The sequence below is a fragment of the Diadema antillarum genome, unplaced genomic scaffold, assembly GCF_040938485.1.
Source record: "Diadema antillarum isolate AM-2024a unplaced genomic scaffold, OU_Dant_1.0 seq00001472_RagTag, whole genome shotgun sequence".
NCBI classification, from domain to species: Eukaryota; Metazoa; Echinodermata; class Echinoidea; order Diadematoida; family Diadematidae; genus Diadema; species Diadema antillarum.
Genome location: NW_027272211.1, coordinates 376,540 through 396,679, shown reverse-complemented (window position 1 = coordinate 396,679; position 20,140 = coordinate 376,540). Strand labels below are relative to the sequence as shown.

At 41.7% G+C, this 20,140-nt stretch overlaps 1 protein-coding gene across 1 annotated transcript in view; it reads left to right on the top strand.

The window, feature by feature from the left end:
- The window catches only part of LOC139709818 (uncharacterized), a 49,568-nt gene extending 32,416 nt beyond the window's left edge, over positions 1-17,152 (top strand). The window contains exons 18-29 of the mRNA XM_071621779.1: positions 5-260; positions 1,052-1,349; positions 1,817-1,980; positions 4,440-4,690; positions 5,686-6,033; positions 6,935-7,306; positions 7,775-7,940; positions 8,937-9,088; positions 11,367-11,732; positions 12,605-12,729; positions 13,798-13,971; positions 16,297-17,152. Of these exons, the coding sequence (XP_071477880.1) occupies positions 5-260; positions 1,052-1,349; positions 1,817-1,980; positions 4,440-4,690; positions 5,686-6,033; positions 6,935-7,306; positions 7,775-7,940; positions 8,937-9,088; positions 11,367-11,732; positions 12,605-12,729; positions 13,798-13,971; positions 16,297-17,152 (3,528 nt within the window). The remainder of the gene's footprint in view (positions 1-4; positions 261-1,051; positions 1,350-1,816; positions 1,981-4,439; positions 4,691-5,685; positions 6,034-6,934; positions 7,307-7,774; positions 7,941-8,936; positions 9,089-11,366; positions 11,733-12,604; positions 12,730-13,797; positions 13,972-16,296) is intronic.
- The last annotated feature ends 2,988 nt before the right edge of the window (positions 17,153-20,140 follow it).

The window sequence follows — 20,140 nt, the reverse complement described above, 5'->3', positions numbered from 1 at the left end:
ACAGAAACAATGTCCTAACGCCGATTTCTACACCGTGCCCGAGCTGAGCCAATCAGAGGCAAGATACATAGCGCACTACCTGATCGGGCGAGCAGGACGCCGCCTAACGGATGACCAGCACCAAGCTCTGATGAAGGCAATGGAGGAGAACTCGAATCCACTCTATCTGCGCCTGGTATGCGACGAGGCGGTGAAATGGAAGAGCTACACGGAGAAGAAGGGCATTCACTTGGCAAGTGACCTCCGGAAGATGATCAATGGTAGGTCGTGCGTGCATGCTCCAAAGGTCAAATTCTGGACGTCTCGATTTTTAGTCTGTAGACCACCCGAGCGCGCAACCCGGTTTTCAGGGCAGAGCTCCATGCCGATATTTCATGTGCGTCACAGAACTCCATGCTAGTAATAGGGAGCTTTAGATTTGCGGCGCGGACGTTTGAGACGACGATTGCGATGGACGATCTCCTCTCTCTCTGCGTCGTATTGAAAAATAGCTTTAGATTACGTTGAGACGCAACCTATAAGAAATAAAATGGCGCCCCCATATGATCGGTGCATGAAGTAGCTCTCAACGTTATGAATTGAGCGGACGTAAAAATAACCCAGAACCACTGCCAGAACGCGTATAGTGAAAAACTTTGACTACGCAAGCTATAAATAAATCGACTCAACACGCGTTTTTGCGCATGCTCAGATAATTTTTTTCCCTCTGACCGTCCCCGTCGCGAAAGTCTAAAGCTCCCTAATTTCACGCGTTGCTCACCAACGGTGATTATGGTCACAAAGTTTCCTTTCTAACAGATTGTTCTAGCCTTAGGCGCAAATACGTGACCTGCGTTGATTGGCCTGTAAGTAGCTTTACATCGTCGATCTTAGTAATAAAGATAGCGGTGATCGTCACTCCAACCAGCAGCGCCCTCTTTACTCCCGGGTTCCGGTGTACCTTTAAAGTCATTCCGAGTTATTCAATATTAATTAGTATGTGTAATGCTCTCCGTAATATTGTAATGCAGGCAGTGTTCACTTCCATTTGCCCTATTTCCACTACTTACAGGAATCTTAGCATCTCTAGAGAGCAAGCACGGCGAGCCGTTGGTGAGGCGGGCTCTCGGCTACCTCACAGCCGCTCGGAGCGGGCTCTCGTGGTCGGAGCTCACCGATCTGCTCTCCTGCGACGAACACGCCATGAACGACATCGCTACCCGCCACTCCCCCTCCCTCCGCCGGTTGCCGCCCGCCCTCTGGTGTCGGCTCAAGGCGGACATGCGAAAGTACTTCCGGGTGTGGAAGGTGGACGGCGTGTGGGTGTGGAGATGGGCGGATCAGCAATTCAAGGAGGCGGCCACTGACAGGTGAGACTCCTCCCCTTTTTGTCAGTTTCTCCTAAATGTTTTGTGTAGACAAGGTGATAAAAGCTAATATCATTCCTTTTCGAATTAAAGTTTCATAAAAATGTTTCTTTGTTCGGACTTAGCTAACAGACTCAACGTTTTTTTGTCGAATTATTTTTCTTCTCTGCTATTTATTCAGTGTAATGTTATTGTAAAGATCATGACACCTTCGATCGTGCTACAAAAATAAAAAGTGACTGAAGTTTGTAATTTTCGCTTGTTCGGACATTGCCGAGTCCTGCGAAGAGCCTTGCCGCTAAGTTGACTTTTTAGTTATCTCTTTGATGTGTGTCTTGTACTGTTCAGTTAGCTGTAAGGCGAAAATTTTCTAATGCGCCGTTTGGAAGACATTACCCTTGTAGAATCGATGCCGTTGCTTTGTTAACAATGGAATTTATGCATTCATGTTTATTGGTTTCTTCCTGTAGATACCTGAATCAAAAGGACAGGGCGCCCTCTTACCACAGTGCCATGGCCGAATACTTTATGGGGACGTGGGCAGAGCGAAAGAAACCGTATCCAGGCAACGAGGGCGGGGCTGATCGCTTTGTCGACCCCCAGCCCCTTATGCTCTCTCTCTTTAAACCATCAGGTACAACAAAACTAAGAGCAAAAGAAAAAGAAATATAACTCATGAGCTCGAACCCCCAACTCCAGCAACTGCTGAAACTGCAAACATTCTTTCAATTGTATCGACAAATATTCCCTATTTTATTCCTCATTTGCGTAACACTTCTATCCATTGCCGTGCCTGTGAAATAGATACTGATAATATAGTCGAATGTCATTGTTAAGTTGTTCTATTTTTGAACAGTTAACATAATGCACGAGACTTTGAGAATCATTAAACTGACATTATTGCTTGCATGCAAAAATATTAACTTCCTGCATTGCCAATCTGCAGTGAATATATTTAAATGCATGTGATCTCCTCCTGAAGCTATCAATAACATACTAGTACATTGATTATCCCCTACATTCGATCTCTCCATCAAAAATCCCAATGCTTTGTTGCAGTGATTATCGCTTTATAATAATCAATATTTTGCTTCAGTAATCTCAGTATTTTCTTCCTATATACCTAATGGACACACGGAATTCCCACGTTAATGCGTTCATTGTATAGCATTCTGTAAGTACAGTTGTATGGGAATTTTTCCGTTATTTAGTCTAATAAGCCCATTCACACTCGAAACATAAAAACGCGGGAAGAGCTACCCAGAAAAGAACGTTAGTTAGGGACCTATGTTACCGACGACTTCACATTGAAAAATTGACCCCCAAAACAACAACAACAAACAGCACACAGTTGTTGTTTTTTTACCCATACTTCCTTTCATAATATGTGAACTGGCATTAGAATAATTATTCAACTTTGCTTTACCCTTGAGACTGAAACAGTTTTAACGTGGAAACGGACAGCGGAGCATATGAAAAGCTTGTTCGCAAAAACCGATAAGTCCATTTTTGAAGATTTTGAAGTATGATCTCTGTCATAAAGTACAAAATAATACCTTTCAAATGATATATTGGTCACTACATCAATAGGTACATTTTTAAAGTTATGGTCAAAAGAAGCAAAAATTTTCTTATCATTCTCTTTATTTTTCTTGACCTTTAATCGCGAATATCTCCATTTGGCAAATATGGACATATAGGTTTTTGCAAACAAGCTCTTCATATTATCCCCCTAACATCCAGCACATTTGAATTTCTAAACTCGCGTTACTCTGTTGATTCGGCCTAAACCGCTCTTATCTTTCGGGTGTGAGTGCGGACCATGCTTTATGATCGACCCATACTCGCTTCTCTGTGTTATTATTCTCATCTGTTGTTTGCTTTGCTGCAAGTGCTCGATTGTTTGACAATTGCCAGTTTTCTCTTCGTTTTGCATGCTTGGCTGTTGCCTCTCTAAGTTGGATACCACAGGAGGGGTAAGTTTAGGTCTACTAACAACATTTTTATCGCTTTTGCGTGCTAAAAAACGCTAATATTATTGCTATTTCAGAGTAAATACTACGTGCCAAAATACTGATGAGGTGTGGTTAAGAACAAGGTGTACGCCAATGTTCAATCGTTAATGGCAGCTTAAGGCAGCATGAATGATCTTTCAGGCTTCACAGAGATTGACACATACCTCTTTTGATGAAAATAAACCGAAACTTATCTACTGTTAATGGCTAATACTGCTTTATGAGTAAAATAACGTTGTGACTTGCAGGGAAAAGTGTGGAGAAAAATATTATGGCGATTTAACCTCCAACTTGTGGACATGACGTGATATAATTACATTATGTTTTAATTAGATAATCATCATTAGACCCTCTTGTATAAATAGACAACTATTTTCGCACAAGCCAATGTGAAGCTGCAGCCTTCGTCAGTACATGTATCTCTGTGTCCAGCGTACAATGCTTTAAAATTGTGAGGCGATAAAGATTCAAATCTTAGATGAGTCAAACGCCTTGTTGGCTGAACATGGAACGATTATGACATATTATACTATAATATATTTATAAGAGTCTCACTATTATTATTATAAATACCACTACCCTGGGCTGCTCATGAGTTGAAGGTGGTCTCATTCCTTTTTTCCCCGAGCACACCAAAAACATTACTGAAACTATTTAAAAACTAGTGTTAAAAAGACTGATAGTATTATTAGGACTTTATTTAGGATATTTCGATTAGCACGTCGTCGCAGAGTAGATGCTCCATAATCTTGACGTTGTGCGTTATGTTTCACATTGTTTTACCCACGTCATGTAGGCTACGTATAGATTCGAGAACCGTCGACATACCGCAATAGTAGTTCCCATTATGACGTCACACCAGCTCCGCGTCACGTAAGCGCGTATTCTTAAGTTTAACGAGTGGAAGCAAGTACTGTTTGACAGCATTTCAAGTTGAACAATCGATTGAAGCTATCATTAAGCAGTTCTGATTGGCATTAGAGAGGCTTTCTCCATTTCAGTCGCAGAGTCCCTTTAATCACTGTGGAAGAGTACATGTTAGGTGTATCTTAGCAACCCTCGTACTTCATCCCACCAGGTGCGCCGCTCAAAGTATACAACATGCGGAAGCTGAACGAGCTTCCACACCACTTCCTGCACGCCAACCAGCTGGAGGCACTCAAGTCAGAGGTCCTCGTGAACTACGAGTGGACACTGGCAAAACTGCGCGCCACCTCCCTGCGTCACGTTCTGGACGACGTGCAGAGCGCCCTCACCGTCCACCCCAATGACCTGGAGCTGCGTCTACTGAGTGACACACTCCATCTGTCGTCCACTGCGCTGACTAAGGTATCGTGACGAAATGCAAAGTGCTTACCATCTTCTTTCACACTTAAAGACCCGAGAGCGTGGGGATACCATGGAGTGAGAAGGCTGGCCCGGTTCGGATAATATTCGAGAATCCTCGTAACGAATCTGTGTAAAGTTTTAGCGCTGATCTCTATTATAGTAGTACACATACCATTACCGTCTACTCTTACCGATGAGCGTAACGCCATAGTCGCTGACCAGTGCTATTCGTGGTTTTCGAATGCACCCCGGTGGACAGCAAATGAATCGGGCCACCTACAAATCCCCACGCTACCGGCTCTCAATGAAAGGTAGAATGGTGGTTGTAGTTTAAGCCCGCCCCTTTATTTGTTACACGGCAATTAGTTTCATTTCCTTCGTTTTTCAATAGCTTCCGCAGTTCCTTCAATTTTTTACTCCCCAAAGTACTTTACAGCCAACAATATAGAGTTGTCTGAGTTTGTATAAGTCTGATAATGATTCTAGATTCTGTATTGTAGAAGTCACTTCTTGTAAGGTTTCTGACTTCTACAAAATTTCTGTAAGCCGGAATGTGTAAGTGCAGTAAGCAGTGTCCTCGAAGCGACACCGCGTTGCAAAAATGAATCGTTGTCTGAAGTGTCAATAGCAGGCAATAGAGGACCTGCGGAACGCTTGTTAGGGTAGGGGGGCTCACAGGATCAAGGGTTAATGAATATAAAGGGGACCTTTTGGGAAGTTGGTGCTTTGGTGCTATCTTTTCTTCGTCTTTTTTTTGAGACTCCCAAAAGTGCCGTTCCCACCCCACCCTTCCGCGGCCCCTGCATTATACCCATTTGCATCCTCCTTATTTTTGTCATATACATGTATATCATGTATTATTAGGGACGTCTCTGTTATTTGAAGTGAACAACTTCAAGAGATTTTGAAGTGTCTGAATCAGTAATTACTAATTGATTTTGATCATGATTTACTAAGGTATTCCATCCGGTTTGCTGTCCACCTTGTTCTTAAAGGACCCCACCCAGCTGGCCTCCCAGTTGGTGGGTAGGCTCCTCGGCATAGTGACCAATGATAAACCCATGTCCATCGGTGACCCAAAGAAGTACCCGACCGTGGCCATCATGCTGGGCCAAGCCCAGCGGTCGTCCATTCCGGCCCTGGTCCCCTCCGTGACCTGCCTGGCCCAGCCTGGCGGGGTCCTGTACGACCTGCTCGCCGGCCACGTGGAAGTCATCACGGCGGTGACGGCATCCCGGGTCACCGTGGGTATTGCCGCCACGGCCTCCCGAGACGGCACCGTGAAGCTCTGGGATTTGAAGAACAGGAAAGTCGTCAGGACCATCGAAGGAGTTGGGAAAGAGGTTCGTGTCGTCATGTTTATCAACGGCGATCAGATCTGCACGTTCTAATGGTTGATTGTTACCGTTTAAGTATGTACCACAAACTACGCATGTTCCTTGTTCTCCAGCATATCCAGTACCAGAATCTAAAACTGGTCCGTAGAGGATTTAACTTTCGTCTCGATTCTGAGACGGGTGGCGTCATTGGTTGTCTTAAAATAGCTGGTCTGGGACGGGTTCGGGAGGTGTTCGTGTTTTGACTTTCCCCTGGTAAACGGAAAACTGAAATAGGTTTCAAAGTGGGTAGACAAGTCATGTGGATAGCTATCATTTGGAACAAGAGACATTTGGCACAAGAAAGTCAAGACCATTGCCCTTGTTAGAACAGAGTGGAGAATGTGGATAAAAAGGCTTTCCACTGACAGGACAGCCTACATATAAGTGTCAAGGTGAGAATAAAGGGACAATTAGGACGGCATACGCGGCGGCATTAGCACCATTCAGAAACCCTTATTTTATCATGAATGACTTCAAAATCGACCTCCTTAGGTTCAAACTCAATAGCTTTGGTTTTGCTCAAAGGAAATATTTCTCTGTGCTAATGCTCTGTATAGCGGGTACGAGTAAAGCATGGGATACTGGCTTGTCAGTTGCTTATGAGAGATGTTTAACCATAATGGGGTCTGTTGCCTGAACGGAATTGTTTGAATCTGATAAAATACTTCTATGATATTTTCTTTATCAAATTATTTTGTTTATGGATTGATTTTTTCATGTCTTTTTATTTTCCACCTTAGTAGTCATGTGGATTTTACTGTTTTTGTTTTTTCATTTTGTTTTTGAAGTGAGCAGAATTACGACATTAGGCCTATATCTGTATACTTGTTCCGTCTTTCTTATTCTTTATTCTTTAATTTTCCAGATCTCGAGTCTCCGTTTGTGTTTGTCGGACACCATAGCCGTGACCGTGGAGTCCAGCTGCATCCAGTTCCTGGACTTCGACCGCGGCACGTGCCTCCTGTCGGTCCGCCAGTACATCGACCCGCCGGTGGTCACGGCGGCTGGGGAGCAGGACGAGCTTGTGGTGGCGTTCTTCTCGGGCTCCAACGTGATGCGCACGTGGATCCTATCTGAGGGCGCTGTTCAGCTTCAGCAGGAGGTGGATATCGGTGGGACGGCCATCCACAAGGACGGCTCGCTCTGCGCGTCCTTCAGCGCCAACGGCGATCGGGTCTTGTATGCGTTTCGTAGCAGCAGTGCGGCAAGCGTCGTCAACGCCAGAACCGGGAACAAGGTTGGTAAAGTCAGCATCATTAACCCGATGTAGACCTACATCTGCGAAGCTCTATTACAAGCAGTTATGAAATTCATTGTGCGTTCATTTTATCTAACGCGACTCCATTGTCGTGCTGGAAATACTTCGAAAACTGCCGGTCGTGGCCGTGAAGGTGCTTCTGTTTACAATTGCAGGGGATGACACGTAGCTATCAATTTTCTCTGTATAACGTTTGCTGTGGTATTGCCCATACAGTAACGAAGTCAGGAGCGTTGCTGCTGACGTATAAAACTTGTGCTAAGAGCCAGGTCCTCCAAGTCTGACTCAAATGAATAATGATCCTATAGTGTTGCCCAAAAAGTCATTAGCTTTGTCTTGCAGAAACGTCAATTCCCTATGCACTTATCAATCAAATACGATGTAACTGCACAAATGTCCTCCGAGAACTTTGACTTGAGAATTTCACGACCGACGTCGTTCCAACAGGTTCACTCGCTTCCCGCGCCCAAGGCGTCGGCATCGATCACTGCGCTGGGTGTGTCGAAGGACTACTACGTGGTCGCCTGCCGCTACCTCTTCCAGAAGGCGACCGAGATTCACCGACTCGAACTCTTCGACATCAAGAACGGCGCCTACCTCCGGGCCGTGCAAGGTACATAGTCACTGTCGGTAGGATGGCGATGGGGTTCAGTCGATCAGATCAGATACAGACCGTTCAGAGAGCAAAATCTGTCATTACTGCGATTGACTGTTGACAAATGAAATACTGTATCTCTCGAAGCATGAGACAATGCAAGAATACTTAGATAAATTGATACAAAATAGCGTCAAAAAATCAGAGAAAAAAGAATTGGTATCCATGCTATTCTCAAAAAGAAATGCCAGTAATGTAATCCATTTTGTATACTTATCAACATTCAGGTACAAATAAATGTCACATAAAAACAAGTCCTACAATTTGACAGGCAGCTACGAACAGTCTGAATGATATGAATAGGATTCCAGTTGATACTGCATACACAATTTAGAGGGTTTTTTATTTCAGACATGTAGGCCTAATCATCTACTTTCTTCGTTTGTTTTAAGAATTGACAAAATTAGCGAAACTGTAATGAGTACTTTTTATTATAAATATAAATATAAATATATTATTTATATAAATATAAAGTACTTTATATACAAATAAACCACATTGTAACGCTTTAAGTTTTCTGTAGAACCAAGTATAAAAGTACTTCTCGTAATTTAAGTTTGATTCTGTAACATAATTTGCTGTATTTAAGAAATAGATATATTATTGTCTATCATCGTATTCCCAAGACAAAAAGTGAATTGTTTCTGTGGAGCTCGAATAAAACGTACAGAGGTCTGCGTTAGAGATTCCCATTGCAAAAAGTAATCCATTCACACCAGTACTTCTGCGCAGAATTTTATATTGAAAATAATTCAGTCATTAATTCAGGGTAGATCTTTAGGGAACATTGTATGATGATTGATCAAGTCTAACTTTTGGTTAAGTATTTCTTCCCATTTCCTTTCAGATTTAAGAGGTTGATATATTTTGTCGCATCTTCTTGTTTCGACTTTATTTCGTTCCAATTAAAAAAAGGGTTGACTTTAAGAGTTATCACGTATTTTTTCTGTTCAGGTTGTACGTCAGACGTGGTGAATGAGTTGTTGGTGAACCGTCAGGGATCGCACGCTGTATCATTGTGCCCCAACGCGCACACAAACACCACCACTCTGGCCGTATGGAATCTCGAAACGGAGGACCACAAGCACCTCGCCAAACACGCGCACGTAAGCCAATGCTACCAAACTTCCTCATTCAATATAGGGCAAAAACTCTGAAAGACCACTGAAAGACTGTAAACTGATCATTGATTAATGATCTTTCAGTGCACTTTCAATGGTCTCTCCGTTTTTTTAGTGATTCCTCCGTGATCTTTCAGTGAATTTCGTGGTCTCCGTAGTCTCCATACATTTCCTGAAAGGATTCAGAATAGTCTTTCTGCAGTCTTTTAAGAATATAGTCTTTCAACTCTCTGACGGAAGTCTTTCAGCGATATCAAAACGAGCTCTTAAGGGTCTAGACTAGTCTTTCAAATATCTTTCAAGTTCAAGTTCAAGTTCAAGTTCAAATTTATTCGTTTTCTTTTTTCACAGTATACAAACATAAATCTCACTTTCTTGAGTGACAGAAACAATGCATACAAATGTACAGAGAAAACAACAGTAATAGAAAAAAAAAACCCGTAGCGAACAGGTAACGATAATGAAATAGTTGTCAATATATGCACTGTGTGAAAAAAAAAAACAAAAAACGGAGGGACCCACTAAAAAAACAAAGCTTGTAGAGTGTGGGCCCCTCTTGTATTAAAAACCCGATGCAAAAATTGAATTAAAGACAACAACAAATCGGTACAAAAAATTTGTCACAAAAAGTTTAGCAGCCCACTTAGAGACAGACAGACAAACAGTTGTACAGGAAACAACTACAAACAGAGTAATGAGCATAAAACAGGGCTGAGACTGCAACAAGACTACTAGTAGGAAAAAAAATGACTAAACGCCACAAGAGGAAACAAGAGGAAACAAAACTATAGCGTGATAAAGAGGTAACAGAATAGACAGGAATATGCAACAAAGACAAAGACAACGATCCTCGGAGGTTTGAGGAAGAAAGAGAAGAAGAAAAAGAAGAGGAAAAAAGAATATAGAACAAACCCTTCAACTGCGAAGTATAGGTTAAAGAAGATCTTATAGTCAAGGCTCAGGGAATAGTAACAATAATAAAAAGAACAGTAATGCAGATATTGCGGACGGGTAACAAAGTAAGCCTATAATCTAATCTGATTCTGGGAGTCGTCATTATAGGATTGTAAAAGAAAAAAAACTTTAATCTCCTTTTAAATGAATATATAGAAGGAGCAGATTTTAAATCATGATTCAGGGAATTCCAATAATTTGGTCCAGTGTAAATATATTCTTTGCTAAAATCGTTCGAAGAAGTGGTAAATGAAACTCGTTAGAGCGTCGGATGGGGTAATTATGAAATGTTTGATTTTTTTTTGAAGATAGGTGGGAGTAAACTGTTATCATACATATACATAAATTGACCTAAGTTGAATGAAAATAATTCGTTGATTTTTAAAAGCTTATAACAGTCAAACAATGCATTTGTATGCGAACGAGTGGGAGAATTGGAAATGATACGGAGGGCTTTCTTTTGCAGTAATAACACTCTATTTAGCAGCATCTGATGAGTATTGCCCCAAGCTAAAATTCCATAATTAAAGGAAGGGAGTATCAACGGTCTCTCAGGGATTGCCGTAAGATCACGGAATGATTTTTTTTTTTTGGAGATATTATTGAGGGATCACTTTCAAAGACTAATGTCTCAGAGCTCTTGATCGATCTCTTAAAGGTCTCAGAAAGTAAGCCAGATGATCTTTCTCTTTTAGTGCCCTCTTAATAGTCTCATTCACGAGCTGTAGATCTGCGACGCGAACGCTAAGACGACGCACGCAGCCTCCCGGGTTGGACGATGGAAACAGCTAGCTGTCTCGCGCATGTGCAGAACACTAGCCTAATTAACGTCGTCTTAGCGTTCGCATCGCAGATCCAAAGCTAGCTAATGTTTTTTTTTTTTTTCGAGTAAACGGCAATCTTATGATACTCGAATGTATGAAACACCATACGCCTACAGAAGGAGAAATATACTTTCGGTAGCTAGAGATTTATAAACAAACTATCACCTCACCCATATGAACTAGTTTAATTCATGGTGAATCTGTACTAACTAAAAATGTCACTCAAACATTTTCAAGTTCTTGAAGCATTGTATTTCCAACCGTAAATTTTAAGTATCTTCATGTTTACACAATATCAGAGGTTCTCGTAGCATGAAGGACCAAATAAGCAAAATTGATAAAATGGAAATAGTGTCCAAAAAAACCCCCCGTTCTTGAGGTGAAAGACAAAAGACTGTTGTTCTTCATCATGACACAAGATGTTATGATAAAAGTGAAACTGCAAAGTAGATCACGATCTTTCACGTTTTCGCACACAATACCAGCTCTCTCGTCTGGGTGCCTGTATGGACCTCATGTACTGCCTGACGGCCTCCAAAAACAACAAATCCCTTCGCATGTGGAACATCAGCAAGAAGGTGAACGAGCGGAACGAGTCAACCAGCAAGGTGAAGGGTCACGGGATAAGCGGGCTGGTTCCCATGATAGACAACGCCCGCTACGTCGTGGCCAAGACAGTCAACAACGGCCCGCTCAGCGTCTGGAACGTCGTGAAAGGGAAGTGCGCCGGCAGCGCCGTGCGCATCGAGCGCGGACTAACGGACCAGCACGACATCGTGCTCGTGCGTAACAACCGTGTCGTCATCCTTTCTGAGCTGGGCATGTCGAGCGTCAGCGAAAATCCCACTCAGGTATACTAATAAACACAGGGGAAAAAACAAAGCCCAAACCAAACAACGACAACGTCATTACAGTGGCAATATTTCAGACAACATTTTTACAAAAATGCTCACTTTAAGCAGGAATTAAATTGATGATAATAATGATGATGATTTTATGTTACTGCTACTGCTCTTACTACTGCCAATGAAAATAGTTACAATATTATTGACTCTAATATTGTCTCAATGATGATATTATCAACAGTAACAATGACAATCTGACTGCAACAAGGAAAGGCGTACTGCCACTACTACGATTGTTTTCTACTACAAAATACTACCATAATGATTCAAAGAAGTAAATGAAGAAGGAAGAAAAGAAAAGAGTTTGCCTTGTGAATGTATTATGAAATTTTTATCTGGAGGGTCCTGTAAGCACCCTAACCGTTATTTATCTAGCTTTGCCGTGTACCAATCTGTGTATTTCAAGAAGAACGTGGTTTGCAAAATACTTTGTCAAGAGAGAAAACACAGTGACACGGAAGAAAAGGGAAAGAATCAATATCAGAAATATAATTATCTTTGTTTTTCCAAACGGTTCCCATGCCTTCTTTCCCTCGAAAGATCAATAGATCAAATAGATCACTCTCAAAGTATCGTATGTTTTCTTTAACCCAACAATTTCACATTTGCCTGTGAATTAAGAATATTGAGCTCACTAAGTTTCAGATGACTTGCCTAACTAAGCACATGCATCTCTGGGTTTTGCCTCGAATGTTCTTCCTCCCTCTAAACATTCGGTCTTGCCGCCGTGTACACATGCTAACGTGAGCACGCACGAACAAGACGCAGGCATCTTCGTCATCAAACTAATGAAATACCGCCCCCTATCGTGTCGACAGGTTTTCCAGACAGTTTTCATCTACGACCTTGGCACCAAGAAGTACGTGCGAAAGCTGACGGGGGTCTTCATCGTGCCGTCCCCGGCCCACGAGTACCGCCTTCTGGACGGCGAGCTTCTCCTCGGGTATTTTATCTCAATACAAATTATGATTATCACACATTTCCGACACATTAATTTGCAATATGATTTTCGCACATTTCCGACACTTTAATCTGCACTTATGGTGCTTACGTTTTCTCGCCCCCTACCTTCTGTGGAAGGACTGTGCATAAACATTATTTAAAGTCTCTGCAATTGATTTGCTTTCATTGTGAAGTCATTATTATTTCAACGTCGTTATTATCATAATTGATATCATCTTGATTAGATTTGAATTGATTTGTGTAACATCACCGCTAGTAGAGCACTTGATGCTTATAAGCAAGAAACCAAGGAATCACCTACTTCAAGTCCTTTAGCAAGGACTAGGCAATGAGGATACAGTGCATTGCCTTTAGCAGTCGATAGTCTGTGGATAGTAACCACAGCAGTAATTTTTTTAATCATTCTTATTATCATCATCATTTTTATCAGTTTTATCATGATAACTATTTTGTATCATTATCATTTCTGTTTTGTACATAATTGATATTATTACTAATATTATTATTATAACCATTATTATTATTATTATTATTATCATTATTATTATATTTATTAATATCAATGTTGTCATCATCAGCACCATTCGTCTTTATCGTGATGTTATGATGGATGTTATTACTTTTGTCCCATGATGAATCTCATTGACATAAGATATTATTAGTTATACCATGGAGCTATTAGGGAGCTTTAGATTTACGGCGCGGACGTTTGAGACGACGCTTGCCACAGCGTTGGACGTTCTCCTCTTCCCTGCGTCGTATTGAAAAGCAGCTTTAGATTACGCTTCATATGATTGGTGCATCAAGCAGCTCTCTATGTCGTGAATTGAGCGGACGTAAAATTAGCACAGAACGCGTAGCGAAAACTCAAACGACGCGAGCTATTAATAGATCGACTTTGATAGACAGTCCTGCTCATGCTCAGAACAGTTTTTTTTCCTTCTGAACGTTCCCGTCGCGAAAATCTAAAGCTCCCCATTACCACCACCTGCGAAACTTTCAATATCATCTTCGTCGTCCGTTCTTCTATATGTCGTATGTTTAACAGACTCTCGGAGACTCGCGACCACTTCATCGCCTGGAATCTAGTGTCGGGCCACATCAAGTTCCGCATCAAGAAAAACTTCCGCACGGACCGCGCGCAAATGAAGAAGGAGGAGGAGGAGCTACGGACCAAGCTTATGCGGCAAAACACGGCCAACATGTCGCCATGGGAACGGAGGTAAACAAGTACTTTTTTTTTCTCTCTTTCGCGATGAATTATGAGACTGCCCTTTCCCTCCCGCATTAGTGTACTAATTTCCTGTTCCATGATAAATTGCCCATTACCTAATGAGTTTTATTTCACTGTCATTTGTGTAATTAGCTCTTAAACGTTGCCGTCATGGCTGTCTGACAAACTCACTACGTACATGAGTGCGATAGTCATGGTTGAATTCATAATTCCATAATCGTAGACCTCGTAACTACGGTATGATAGCAATGGATGGGATGGTAATGTAGTAATTTATCCTGAATTACGATCAGCCGATCTAAGAATAGATCTCCCTCCAGGATTCAGGCGAAATTCAACACTATTTGCAGACTGACCTTAATGAACAGAAAGATCTCAGACGAACAAAATGAAGGGCGTTTTGTCAAAATTTTATTTAGGCCCTGTATCATGAATAATTGATTTAAACGCAAACAGAAGGAAACTAACCAGAAATGGACGTAACTTATTCGTGGAAAAAATGAGCAAAGAAAATGAGATTCCAACGGGATTCGAACCCGAGACCTCCGGATTCTAGCCCGGTGCTCTTCCCACTGAGCTGTAGAAGGGTCTAGGGCAATACCCCTGGGCAATTACCCCGGACCCTTCCCCTGATCATAACCCTACTCCTAATCCTGAACCTAATCCTAACCCTAACCCAAAGTCTAACCCGAAAGCTAACCCTAACCCTAATGTTTACTCTAACCTTATCACTAACCAGTATTTAGCCAGGGGTAATTACCCTCTGTGGGTTATTGCCCTGATACGCTGTAGAAAGCCCTGTTACAGTGTTCGTCCCAGAAACCTTAATTCTCAATGCTCAAATGGTCAGAAGCTATAGCAGTGTGTTTGACTGTGTGTGACGCACATCACACTCAAACCTGACATAAACCCGAAGGATAATTCAACTTCGGGATAATTAATGCGAGGGATCACCGAAGTGATGCAGCTTTGTGAGTATGTAACAAACGCAAACTGAAGAAAACTAATCACAAATGAATATAATTTATTTGTGGAAAATGATCAAAAAAATTACGATTCCAGGAATCCCATTTTCTTCGCTAATCTTTTTTTTTTACTAATAAATACATTGTATGATTTGTTACATGTTCACATGTTTTTACAAAATGGCGATATTGGGAAATTCACCTATAGACAAACTGAATGGGAAGTGATGATGTTATCACCTTAGTAGTCTGCAATTGACTTGTACTAATATCTTTTCGATATTTCCTTCCTTGACCGGAAGTCAGTAAGAATTCTCATTGTCAGACATCAGGTACTTAGCAGCGGCTGGAGTGAAAATAAATCCACGATCAGCGTATTTTTAAACGAAATCATCTTCTTTTCTTCCATGATCGACTTTGAAATTTCATAGAATTATCAAATATGGTCAATTGTTACAATTCTGATGGCAAAAAAAAAAAAATGTTACTGACATATTTACGTACATGAATGGCAGTAGATCGAGGATTTTGAACGCCGACGCCGTGTCGTCTGTATGGTCACGCAGATTCGTACACTGTATGCTTGTGCATGAACAGCAGTCAACCGATTCACACTCAATAGCTCCGCACATGTACAGTACTGCAAGGGGAGCTGCTTGTTTACTCTCCAGCTGCACCGGAAGTGACGTATACTCAACCATGATAATAAGTCATATCTTTCGCGTTATGTTATTGAGGTCTGGGTGTTACCCTGTATTAAGGAATGGTCTGGAAAGTTTTGGTTCGTCATGGCTAACTTTGGTTATGAAAATACGAGCTAAGAAGCGTTATGAAAATGAAAGCATTTTCTTGGTTTTCTTGAAAATGCTTCCATCGACACGTTGATGGCATAAAATTGTGCTCACCTAAATCTTGTGGGTGTAAGAAATAACATTGCCGATGTTCAGTAAACTTACAGGTGCTGGATGATACTGGTTTTCAGAAAGCGAAACAAAACATGATTATCACGAGGTCAACATGAAATCATATTAGATGTGAAATGTTTGCATTTTGCGTTAGAGTACCAACTAGCTTATCTACCATACAGTACATGAGACTTTGCGATAATTATGACTCAACGCGACATTCATCATCACTGTATTGATTCCTTAACAAGAGATAGTTAATGCTTTCTCATGGACTGTTGAAGATAGTACTACATGATGAACTCATCAAGCATGTATTTCTCCCTAATTGCAATCAAGATAACTATAAGCATTACCCATGCATACAATCTGCTCAGGTGCATTCAAGATCGTGCTCTACGTGATAACCATGGTTTTGTCAATCCTTTATTGTTCATCCTCAGATCTGAGACACACGCGGATCGACAGAAGAGGAAAGAGAAGGAGCTGGAGAAGGAGAAGAAGCGATTGGAGGATATGAGAAAGGAGAAAGAGAATGCCATCCAGCAGTTCTTGATGAGCGCAGACGAGCGCGTTCTCGTCTGCTCCTACTTCGCACATCACCTCTGCGTGTTCGATGTGCAGACTCAGCAGCATGTACAGACTGTGGAGAACCCGAACTCCATGCTCTATCTCTACGTTGCTGCACTGTCCCCGGAAGGCAAGTATCTGGCTCACGCCACCTACGACGATAGTGACAAGGTGAGCTACATCACCGTGTGGAACCTGCACAAGGGCGAGGTGCGGAAGCGACTCAAGAAGGAATCGAATGTATGCTGTATCGGCATCAACGCGACGGCATCCCGGGTGCTCTTCGGCAACGAGCGGCACCAGCTGAAGGTGTGGGACATCCAGCGAGGTCGTAGCACGCTTCGCCGGCTGCACACGTCGGCGCAGTCCCTCCAGTTCACCACCAGCTCACGGATCTTCATGATCGATGGTGGTTCGCGGGCCGTGGTCGTCTCGGGCGATATTACGCTCTGGGATCTCGACCACGCCTCGCAGCTGGCCATGTTTACCCCGGATCTTCGCATCTCGTGTGTCGAAGTCGTCATGGACGGCCAGCTCATCGTCTTCGGCTTGAGAGATTCTTCCGACGTCGTCACGCTCCGACTGAAAGGAAGAGACGTCAAGACGCCTGATTTCTCCTCCGTGAGCGACTCGGGAGGCAAGGAGCTCTTTGGCGAGACCACAGGCGACACCTCTCCCGAGGACGAAGATGAGGAGCCGGAACAGGAGGAAGAAGGGGCAGAGGGCTGACTTTCAGGGTCAGAGGTCACGACTGTCTGACCTGGCAGGAAGTAGACGAGGACTCTCTGACCGGGAAGGAAGTAGACGGAGCACTGGGGTAGCGGGTCTACTCCAAAGCGATCCAAATGATTATGACTCCGGGATAGAATCCAGTTGAGAAAGAATCAAAACAATGAGAAAATCTGCGCCTACGCACCAGTTACTATTGGCTTTCAGTGACAGCCATGTTTTGCCATTTGTTGACTGGATTTTTCAGAGTTTGCCAATTTGAAAATTTTCTAAGTTTCATTTCTGTGCTGCTGTACAAATGTGAAGAAAAATTAAGTAAAAACTCAAGTCAAGACTGGTAAATAACGGAGGAAGTAATGCTCTTTATTAGATATCGATTTCGGGGTGTTTTGTATTTGGGGAAGTGAAAATTGATTTTGCAGTTCTGGAACACAAAGCTTTATTGGCAATATTAATATTTCAACATGTCTTATTAATTTGTCTTTGAAGTGGCTTGCCTTCACTTTTTCACCACCGAAAATAAAGACGATTTTTCCTCACAAAGCCTATCGAAGGGAAACTGAGTCACATCTTTTCGAGAGAACCACTTGTTTTTCAACTCTTTCAAAAACTATGAATATTGTAATTTATGTCAAAGAAATGTATGAATAGAAAGCTTTTTCTTTGTGCTTACATTTATGGAATATAATCGCTTTTTTACTGATCATATTTTTTTTTCAGATCCCATTTTATCTTGCCTGCTTCTTTATGAATATTTGATCATTTGCTTTAGTTAGGTGTAATTTTGTATCGTGTATTGTTAAGAATAATACCAGTTAGCTGCTATTTCATTAATACCAAAGCTGTTCGCAATGTTTCAGACAGTTTCGTTGTGTATTCAATACATTTATCATTGAAAGAATAATCCCATGAGTAGTTTGGAAGGATTGTCAAGCCACGATATCCCCTGGTACCAGGGAAAATATCTTTCAAAGACTTGGCATGAGACTAACCTTGGTGGGTTGGTCGTAGGAATCATGCAAATCATCAGCCGATGCAAATGTGTAGCTCATTATGTACTACTAGTATCTGTCTTGCCATCGAAAAGGGAGCTTTCGCTACACGACCGACAGGAAGACCGAGAGTACGCGGAAGCAGTCAGCTGTGACGGTCTCCGCATTCGGACTCCCATCCCCATTTCTACCCAGTTTCGCTTTTCGGTGAGGACGCAACCGTACCGAAAAGATTGTTGATTGTCTGCTCTGTTATCCCCAACATAGGGAACGGACGCTTTATAGGCGGAGAACCATTCTCGTTTTCCCCGGGACTGGATTATTATTTTTTTTTCGGATTTGAACATGCGCAGAAGCAAATTCTGCACACGGCACGCTCAACTACCGGCCGCGTCGTGCTTGCGAAAGCTCCAGAATGTCTGCCATTGTGCAGATGCGCATGAATTTACTCTGCATAAAACCTCGGCGGCATGACACGATTATTCCATGGCGAGCTGATGTCCCAGTGTTTTTGCTGGTGCCTAAATTTACTTTCTGTGGTGTCTGCACATTTAGCAAATTGCATTCATTATGAAGTTTGCCCCTTTTTGCAGCTCCAGTGAGTAAAGTCAATGTGATACCGGTTACCGTGCACTATCCAGCATCTATTTCGATTCTGATCTAAGTGCAGTTTATATTACATCCCATGCTATTATATCTTATGTATTGATACAGAATTGCTCTTCGTGGCTGCCTAGCGCCTATCAGTACATACGTTTTATGAACTATCACCAAGGTTCTATGTCGATACTGTACTATGCAACTCGTTAGCCATTAACTTTGCTTTTGTGCTTTTCCTTAGCCCTATAAAGCTAAATACCATGCACACACAGTGTATCTGTCTATCTATCTATCTATCTATCAATCTATCTATCTATCTTTCTTTCTTTATATCTATGTATGTATCTATCCATAATACGGCTGTCAAAAGGACGATTTAATGCAATATGTAATATGTCAAGGAATCACATCAAATATAAATCTTCATGCTCAGTGTTCGCTATGCCGTTTGTCCTTTGATATGTTACAGAACTGATTTATCTTTTCATTCTCCTCAGCCACACATGGGTGTTGAACTTACAATTTAAATGTCACACCTTGAGCTAGTTGGGTTTCAGTATAGAACATAGAAGTAAAATCCAATAAACTCTGGTAGCGTTCTTATCGAAATGAGACAATTTTAAAACATTTTACCTCACACACATGACATGCTTTTGTGTAAATGTATCATTGGGCGACAAAGCAACTGTCACATGGACAGAATCTCAGAAATTTCAAATTCTTTTTCAAATTATGATTGTGTCAAGTAAAAGTAATAAATTTGTTTAAGTGTGCGACTTCTGCAGGGACTCACTCGCAGAGAAAAAAATAGGAATGCCTTATAATTGAAAAATACAGAGGACATTTGGAAAGATTCCACCTAATATGTGAACCGAGTGAGGTAGATGGTATCGATATAAATTAGGGCATGTCCTAGCAAACGTCAAAGGTCAAAATTAGGAAGCAAACGAAACAACTTCCGTTTTTAACAACACGTATAGACGGACAACATCATACCGATTAATATGTTATAAAATGTGACTTCATGGGGACGTATTATGTTCCCAAATTTCTGGTTTAAGCGTATTTCTTTCATTTGTCAAATCTGACTCTGAAAGTAAGAAGGTTGGCTTGTAAAGCAGTTAATATCTGTCCACAAATATTCGCCTGCAGACACCTGTACCTCCGTTGCTACAGTATACACACATTATACGAATAGTCACTATGTGATTTGGTATCAATCGCTTTATCAGTTCTTCAATATTTTCACTCAGAATGTTATATTGTGTATCTTTAGTTTTATCTGATTTTCTATTTTACTCACAGATCATTGCCAAATGCTTTGTTACATTATCCTGAAAATACATTGTATTGTTCAACTGAAATAAATCAGATGGGCATTAAGATGTTCCGCTTA